The sequence below is a fragment of the Emys orbicularis genome, chromosome 1, assembly GCF_028017835.1.
Source record: "Emys orbicularis isolate rEmyOrb1 chromosome 1, rEmyOrb1.hap1, whole genome shotgun sequence".
Taxonomy (NCBI): Eukaryota; Metazoa; Chordata; order Testudines; family Emydidae; genus Emys; species Emys orbicularis.
In genome coordinates, this window is record NC_088683.1 from 178,327,233 (window position 1) to 178,336,842 (window position 9,610).

The 9,610-nt window shown below is 43.4% G+C and overlaps 1 protein-coding gene across 1 annotated transcript in view; it reads right to left on the minus strand.

Annotated features, from left to right (window-relative positions):
• GABRR3 (gamma-aminobutyric acid type A receptor subunit rho3) overlaps positions 1–8,687 on the minus strand; it is a 36,518-nt gene extending 27,831 nt beyond the window's left edge. The window contains exons 1-2 of the mRNA XM_065420263.1: positions 8,536–8,687; positions 3,688–3,800 (exon numbers count right to left, since the gene is read on the minus strand). Coding sequence (XP_065276335.1) covers positions 3,688–3,800; positions 8,536–8,687 — 265 coding nt within the window. The remainder of the gene's footprint in view (positions 1–3,687; positions 3,801–8,535) is intronic.
• Between the last annotated feature and the right edge of the window lie 923 nt (positions 8,688–9,610).

The window sequence follows — 9,610 nt, forward strand, 5'->3', positions numbered from 1 at the left end:
TTATAGTACTGCACATGGTTCACATCCTCCAAGTAATAACTAACTTATATTTTAAGGTAGGCTGTATTGTTCGTATTGACTCTTTCCCTTCGGTGTCTTTAACAACAGTACACGTTCCCCGTCACCAATTGCATCTCATCCTGTATTTAAACTCCCCTTTGCTATACACTTCAGCATTAGATGAAAGTTAATCTCCTTCAAGGAAATGCATATCGTGTATCTTTCCTGTCACGGGATGAATTAGGGTACCCTATCCAAAGTCATGTTCTGATTGGTTAGTTGAGGCTTGGCCCTTTTGGTGATGTCACAACTGTGTATTAACTACCAACGAAGCCTTGATTCACCATTGCGTTACTCCATGTTTTGCTGGCACAACCCCACTGAAGTCTGATGGAACCCAAACAGGCTTCCAAACCTGCCTGGTTTCCTGCCAGCTCGCCCACCCAGCTCCGCAGCAGCCTGGGCTTCCAGGGTCCATGGCTGTCCCCATTGATTTCAATGGGGTTACACCAGCATATAACAAAGAGTAATGCGAAGAGTGAATCAGGGCCAAAGATAATTTTATTGAGACTTTCATCTGTTACTCTTAGAAATTCCCATAGCCTCTCAGTGTTACTCTTATTTACCGTTATAGAAATGGCAGGCAGTACTATTCTAGATATTAACAGCCCTCTTGTGAAGATTTGGGAAACCTCTGAACAGGAAGATATGGCAGATACGTTGCTACCCACACCACTATTTCTTGTGGATGTTAGTGGGGAAGGGAGATACAGCTGACTCCTTGTTCTGCTGAAAGCTACTTCTGAAAGACAGAGCTATAACTAGTAATCTGAAATTTGCAAATCCACTGGCTGATAAGTTACCATTTTCCTCACCTGAGTATGCATTTATTCACCCATGGCAATATGATCATCAATACCCACTGAAGTCAATGTAAAGACTCCAACTGACTTCAATGGGCACTGGATCAGGCCCTATTACTAGCCATGTGATAATAAGAGGACAGGACCGACAAAAATGAAAACAAAGCTGCCAGGCACCAAAAGAAATGCTTCCTGTGAAAAAAATTAAAATTTGTATATCACAGTGTGCATTCTGAAAGCAGTTTGTACTCACACCAGAAATACTGATTTGTGGAATGGCCCTGTGAAACAGTACTAGAGCTGTCTGGAAAAATTCCGACAAAACATTGTTTCATTGACGTTTGCAGATTGGCTAAACTGAAATGTTTGTGGACTGCTGGGGAATCCAGGATCTGTAGCTAGCCAGGTGTAGTGTCCCAGAGCTGTGGCTCCATCCCTTTTCACAGAGCATTTAGGCATTTTTGGTTTTCGTTCCTAATTGTAACAAAATCAGATTTTGAAATATCAAAATCCTCTGTGAAACAGAATTACCTTTCTCCAGACAGCTTTATAGAGTACTTCATAGAGAGCTGTCTGCTGTCATGGAAATGCTTTTTCCTTTCACAGATGGCATTTCCATAAATTACAATTCCTTGAGTGGAAAAGCAGGAGGGAGGGACACCGAGGTAACTTGCAAAGCCATTGACTGATAAATTTCAGATTACTAGCTTCGCCCGTCTTTCACAAATAGCGTTCAGCGAACATCATGGTGGGGTTTTATTGTGATAAGGAGACTTGCCTGTTGGAAAATGGACCAAGACCACTAGCAGGCCATCAGACAGTAATGATATTCAGTTACTAATGTCTGGATTTAAGTCGGCAATCTTTAACAATCCCCTGAGCTATCCAGTCCACCACGACCAGGAGATTTTCATTGCCCCACGTCCAGTTTGCATGTCATGGGCAAATCTATGGGCCAAAGACTAAGACTTGCTTAGTCTTCCCTTTCAGGATATGGCTGTGCCTCAGGTTCCCTGTTGGCTGGAAGTCTCCCTCTCCATGTCAGGGATAGTTTTAGACCTCCAGCTGGAATAAAATACTCCTCCTTTCCCAAGGTAAACAAGAGTCCACTGGAAAATATCCAAACAAAAAGCCTTCACTCGATTTGCTCTCTGAGCCACAACCCTGAGCAGGGGCATCATTTGCTATGAGGCAGGGCAGACTCAGTTGCCCCGCCCAGATCTTTGGCCTCCAACAGACTTTTCATAGGTCTATATGCTCCACTCCCCCTCCCCCCAGCCTTTGCAAGATATAATACATCACATATAATGTTCTATATGCTGACACAACTTTGGCCCCCTAGAATTTTTCTGAAATGATGCCCATGGCCCTGAGACCCTAAACAATAAAGTAGCCATCTGCTCCAGCCTCAGACATTCCCACTTCACTCTTCCTTCCCATCCCACAGCCCGAGTTACTTGCTTGCTTGCTTGTCTGCCTGCCTCTTAGGCCTTCTCTCTCTCTCTTTTCCAGGCTTCTTCATTGCAGCCCATCCCACGCTCCTTCTCTGTTGGTAGCCCCACTCTAGGTCCTGCCCAGACCCAGTTGCTGAAGAGTAACGGCGGTGGGTGGTGCTGCTACTCTCTTTCTCTAGGTCTCTCTTTCGTGGAGTGAAGGGGAGCATATTTATAGCCCTTCCCCAGCATTTCTTGCTGTAGCCTGCAGTTCCTATTAATCCATCCGGGAACTACAACCCTCCAGAGTGCTTTAATCCGGGGCCAAGACAGTAATAGGAATGTTGGGCCTGGGGGCTGCCTTTAGCCAGCATGCGCTTTTACAAAGGCCAACTTAAATAAAACAGCATTCTGTGCAGCACTTCTTTCAAAAAACTACTCCCACGATAGCCAGCTATACACACTGCAAGTACATAGTTCTGCTCGGATTAGCTACTGGCAGTTTCCATGATTTGCATACTGTGGGCCACATTATCAGCTAGTGTAAATAGGCCTACAGCCATTGACTTCTCTGAAGTCTATGCCTATTTACAGCTGTTGAGAATCTGTCCTTGTATATTTTATTTTGTATTCATAATATGGAGCAGGCCAGCCTGTTTCGATGAATCATGAACACAGAACTGCTGGCCCCGGTTCACAAATGCCTTTTAGCAAGGCAGCTTTCTCGATTTTAGTGTAATAACCTTAGGGCCAAAATCTGTAATTCATAGGTATGTCATGCCTCAATTTCAAAGGGACATGTCAATGTGTATCCAGTGGCAGAAACTGGCCCTGTAATGGGATATCCAAATTATGAGGATCCCATATGCTACCTTTTTTATTCACATATAATGTAATTAAACAGGGAAGAAATAAACATGCAAACCAATAATACAGGAGTCCAAGGGCCAATAAACCGAAAATATAAGGTTGGTTTTTTTTAATTCAGTGCTTCATGCCAACTCAATATACTCAGGAATTGGTAACTTGTTTAAAAACTTCAAAACAAATTTGATGAGTTTCAGGAATTTGCTAATTGTTACTAGACAGCATAGTTTTAGGGGGATATGTTAATGCAATGTTTTGATAATAGAATTCTATCTGTAACAGTAAAGGTAAAAAATTACTTAGCTGTGAGTAGATAATTTGGCAACTCTTATTACTGTTGTGCAAAGTACAAAAATTGTCTTTTGTCGTAAACTATTCCTTGGATTAAGCCAAGGAGGGGGAAAATCTCAGTTAAACTTGACATTCCATTTTTACATGACCTTGCTGGGCACAGGTTTGGCAGCTTATAGTGCAAGAAGAAACTATTAAATAGTATAGAAATGTTAATGCAGCTGGCTGCTTACCTCCGAATCCAGGTCTCATTGCAAAGTCATGGTCATCTATGCGGAGAAGTTGCTCGGACTTTAGTGGGCGTACTTTGGTGCTGTCTAATTTCCTCATTTTAATTTCTCGTTTGCTGTGTTTTAAAAAACAATCAAGTCAGGAGCTTCATTGTACTGACTGACATTCACAATGATGATTAAATTAGATGAAATGACTAGATTACTGGATTGTAGGCAGTGACACAACCACATGAAAAAAAATTAGTGAAAATGGGGAGGGGAGAGACCCAGAGTGAAAATGCACAGGACATTGAGGGAGAACATCAACAAGATATAAATAAATTGGGGGTGGGACACACGTCCCCTTCTATCCCCTCGGAGGTTGCATCTATGGGTGTGGGAGAGAGTGTATCCAAGATAGATAAACACTTGTTGAAGAAACTGATACATCAGTTTTCACCTAGATACCTTCTTCTGTTTGGAAATAACATAATATGTTTGCAACTTTAATGCATGCCACACTAAGTCACATGTTTTACTGGGGGAGTGGCAGTGACCTCATATAGCGGTTGCTCAACACTCTTCATGATAACATTTCTATTGTTTTTAAAGAGCTCTAATGTCTCAATGGCTTGTAGCAGGACTCTAAAATTTGACAGTGAGATAATCCTGGGGTCAAGGAGGTGCCTTTTGGTGTCCCCCTTAAATAAATCATTCAGATTTGGCCAAGGTAGAAGCTGAAAAGAAATCAGCATTTCCAATTTGTATTTTGCTTATTAAAGCTCATTCTTAGATCTACTGCCAAAACCAGCCAACACTCCATTAGCACTGCGCATGGTACCATCTCAGCATGTCCTACACTGCTGAACCTCCAAAAGGAACACAGACAACATAGCTGATCCTTTTCCTGTTGTTGCTGGAACCAGGACACCATACATTCTAGACTCATATCTAGAGACTGGTGTTAAAATTCTGTTCCCTTCACAACACTTTTTATTAAGCAAAGGCTCAGACCTCACCAAAAAATTACACAAGCTGGGAACAGAATCTGGGTCTTTAACGTGGCAGACTCATGTCTCACCCACACTGTCTCTCAGAAAGAATGTATTGAATCTTAGCTTGGCTATGCTGTGTGCAAAGCATGACTACTCCCGCATATGTTTCCACTGTTTCACAGTGTTTTATGTGTCCTCCACCAGTGGCTGGCTTACAGAGGCTGCTCCCAGCTATTGTAATTACTTTTGTAGTTGGTGTGGTAGAAGTCTCTGCTGAAAGTTCAGGGCTCACCCCCCTTTTTTTGATGGGGAGGCAGAGAAACAATGTTAGTGGCACATAATAGAATTTGTTTTCCTCTTTTTCTTTTTTAAAGAAAACCCAGGAAATTACAGGATAAAAATATCAATGTTAAAAGCATGTTAAGAAGCTTGTTCAGTTATTATTTATTATTTTTATCACCATACCCACTAGGAGCCCTCATCATAGACCAGGACACTCTTGTGGTAGGCACTATCCAAAGACAGAACAATAGGAAGCCACATGCAGTTACCGTGAATCATGTGCTGCAAATGTACCTTTCTGCCACTCATAGAGTGGATTTTTCAATGTGTTTAGTAAAATCTGCATTCACTAATGCAAAAAGCATAACATTTTGACAGTCAAAATGTTTTGTTCTTTATTGTAGGAAATGGACCAAGAGAATAATCTCTTTCTCGTGTACTTTTGGTTAATGCTTTAAAATCTTCTTTGCGAGAGAATGCAGACAAATAGCTTTGGAGGGGGAAGTGGGTTACTCTATTAAATCAGTGAAAGTTGTAGGTTAAGTAACATTTTCACATGGGATTCTTTATAAAAGGCCACTCATTTAACCAAGGCCATCTGTCGGCAGTGTCCCTAATAATCCTAGTGCTGGCTGAAAGGGATTTCCCCAGGAGGAAAAAGAGGTTGCTGGAAAGTTAGGCCCTGTGGAAATGGACTGGAGGTAATGCCCCCTTTAGAAATAATGCCAAAGAGAATCAAACAAAGAAAAATTAAATGTATTTGGCTCCTTTCTGCAGAAATGCTGCTCAGCAGCTGCTAAGCTCTGGGATCCTCCGTGGCTTGGAACCTGCAGTCTAGTCCCAATTCCACTTAATGTTGCAAGTGGTCTACAGAATACAAGCATTTGAGGCCAGATCCTCAGTGGGCGTATATCTGCTAACTCCATGGATTTCAAGGGAGCTACGCCAATTTGCACCAGCTGAGGATCTGGTCGTGGAATTCCTCTCCAACTCCCTTCTCTTTGTATGGAGGTCAATGCTGACATGCTTCTCCCTTTTATCTTGCCTACCTCACAGGAGTTTCATGTGGATTAATTAGTTAATGTTTGTAAAGCTCTTTGAAACCAAAGACGTTATATTAGCACCAAATATTGTTGCAATCATATGGCAATAGGTCTGTACAGTATGTCAAGCAGGATTCTACTGTGGATGCACATTCCCACTGCCAGACCCTCTCCCATTTTGTGAATTGGTATGCCAGTGGTGGATACTGGATCAACAGCCAGAAACTCAAGTCTGCTATTCACAGAACAGGACAAGGAGCGGGAACCGTAGCATACAGATCTCTCTCACCTCCCTACCAACATTCCTCAACTCAGACGAGCAGGGACCACCTTGAGGTGTTAGACAGTAGGTCAGGCTCCATTCCCATGCAGCTCTTCACCTATTTGCACGACTAACAAAGTGCCAGTTATTTCCCATTTTGATAGCGGGATTCTTTTTTTTTAATGGACAATGAGTTCAGTGGTGATGACTCCTAGATGTTCAGTTCATTTCAGACAGACTGCTGAACAGTCAGAACTTTCAGGTCTGCTTGGCATGGACTGGATTTGAACCTGTGACTTAAAGATGAGTCATTACTAGTTCCCTGAGCCATGCATCTTTTCTATGCACCTCAGTTATTAAGTTATGATTGCTTCCACTACCATGTATTTCTTATACACAAATTCAGCAGGAAATTCAATGATTCAGAGGTGGTGCAGCTGCCAGAGGAGTCCAATTATGCTGTAATTTATCAACATATGGCATGACATGAATAGGCTACGAGTCCCGTGCTGTCCATTATTACACAATGCTATGCATACAGAATTGGGGAAACAATCGCCTTCCCTTTCTTCCTCCCATAAATTTAACTATTTATCAAAATGTCTCATGCGTTCATGATAAAGCAGAATTTCGATGGACGGGTTATTATTGGCAGTAGATTGAGACCTTGCGTTTTTATTTATGTATTTGTAGCGGGGTGAACGCCCGCTCCAGCCCTGAAGGGGTTGGAAAAGCCCTGCAGAGGGCTGGGGCTGAGTAAAGGAGCAAAACCCCGGCTGATTGGGGAAGTGGCTGCAGCTGGGCCACACCCCAAACAGAGCAACTAGGCCTTATATGAAGGCCAGGGTAGCCAGAAGCTGAGGAGTCTCCCTCTGACAGGAGAGAGAGACAGGCCCGGCTGCAGGGAACTCACTGGGGACCTAGAGTGAGGCAGGGCTGGGGAAAGGCCTTGGGGGCTGGGAAGCCCTAGGCCAGCAACTCCCCAGGCTGCAGGGCCTGGTCCTAGGCCCATATAGGTATTGGGGTTGCAGAGGGGCAGCCTGAGGGTGGGTAAAGGCAGCCAGTCCAAACCCCTTGTTGCCGGTGATGATTGGCTGATAGACTGCAGTCTGCCCCAGGGCGCGGGGGCTAGATGGTGACTGGCAGTAGCCACAATTGAGGCAACATTGGGATAAGGGGTGGGGGTTCCCCTGGGTGGGGAGACCCAGAGAGAGAGTGGGGTACTGCCAGGGGGGCAGCACCTAAGCCAAGGGCACCAGGGTCCAGGAGGGACACGGGGGCCAATGACAGGTGGGACACCTGGCCTGCAGAGGGCGCTCCGGATGCTGGTGAGCTAATTCCCGAGACGACCAGCAGGAGGCGCCGCAGGGGTGAGTCCGCGCCTGATTACAGTATTATAATGTAAACACATTCAAGGGCCTCACATGTATATGAAATTGATCTATACAAGCAGTTGCTTGGGGGGGGGGGGGAGGAGGAAGCCATTTCACCCAGAAATTTAAATGCAAACGGCTTTATGTCACCTTTTTATTTTCTTTTAAAGCAGCCACCCTGATGAAGAAAGCCAAAGGAGAAAACCTCATATTTTTAAAGCCTGCCTTTCGCTGTAATAGTTAGATGCAATAATCCCAACTAAAAACTAAATAAAATGTATTAAACCGCTTACGCTTTGGGATTTGCAGTTAGACGTGGAATAATTCCATAAATAAAGTGTTGCGGATAACTATATTCCAGAAGAGTAACATGATTAAAATGAAAACCTACTTAAACTAGCCTTATTCTGTTGTTGAAAAAAGCATCTGGATACAGTAGTTATTACACTGATATTTAGTGCAATCAAGATAACGTAATGATAGCATAAACCCAATTTTAGATATGAATTTGTTTCTGATGGTAGAAAGAAACTGAAACGCTTGAACAATTGTATGTTGACAGTAATACAGTAATCGCAATACTTAACTCTTATGTGGTGCTTTACATTTTCAAAGAGCTGTACAAACATTATCTAACTGATCTCACACACACACACACTCTATATAAGTATTTATAATCGTGATACAGAATGATCAGTGATGGAAACGTTACTGTAAAATAGAATTGCTTTTTGTCTCATGGGGGCACCCAAATGCCCCAGTCAAAACTAGGACCCCACTGTGCTAAGTGCTCTACAAACACAAAGACCAGTCAAGTAGGACTCTGAACAAAGAAAATGCCTTCTTAGGTTTGGTGACAGACACACAATGTTTATTAGCAGAAGGGCAGCAGTGAGCCAGGGTATACAGCTTACCTGTTATGCTTCTTCATGGATGAGCATTTCTGTTGATGATGATGATGATGATGATGAAAACAATGATGATGATCACTTTGAGAACTGACACTGGTTAGCTCAGCTGTTGGCCAGAGGCAGATGAAGAGCAGCAGTTTTATTACCAGGACCATGTCTACCAAAACAGAAATGCAATGGATTCAACCAATCCACCTCAATGACCTTTCACTTTTAGTGGTCCTGTTATTTAGAGACAGCATACCATAAAGAGGATGCAAGTATAATGAGGCATCACTGAAAACAGAAGACAAAGGCATCCCAGTTTGGAATTCCTCTCTGAGCTCTCCTTTTATTCTAGCAAATTGCAAAAATTCCTTAAAATCCACATACTAGGGTACCTGCTGTCAAGCAGCTGCAGTTTGCCTTTAGAAATGTAATAAATATAACCACTTATTTTGTTGATTCTCCGTTTGCGCCATTGCTTCCACTCTTTCAGGGTAGGTTCTTAGTCGAATGAGAGCTTACTGAGTGGGTGATAAAGCAAATGTAGCCCTGTGCAGACAAAAGGGTGATGTCAAACATTTAATCCCCCTTAATCCCACACAACACCATATAAAAAATCTTTCATTGTCCTATAAAAATCTGTGCTTAAGGAGACAAGGTCACTAAATTAATCTTAGTTACTGTATATATCATCAAAATAATTTTCTACACAGATCAAAATATTTCATTAATTGAGTAAGCAGTGTTTGTTCCACAGATTACTGACATTATTTGCTTTTGCGATTCAGGGTAGCAAGCACAGTGTGAGCATGTGTCCGGTTTTTGACCGGAACACCTGGTCAAAAAGGGACCCTGGGGGCTCCAGTCAGCACTGCCGACCAGGCCGTTAAAAGTCCAGTCAGCAGTGCTGCGGAGCTAAGGCAGGCTAGTCCCTACCTGTCCTGGCTCCATGCTGCGCCCCGGAAGCGGCCAGCAGGTCCGGCTCCTAGGCGGGGGGGGAGGGGGCAACAGGACTCTGCGCACTGCCTCTGCCCCGAGTACCAGTTCTGCACTCCCATTGGCCGGGTACCACAGTCAATGGGAACTGCAGGGG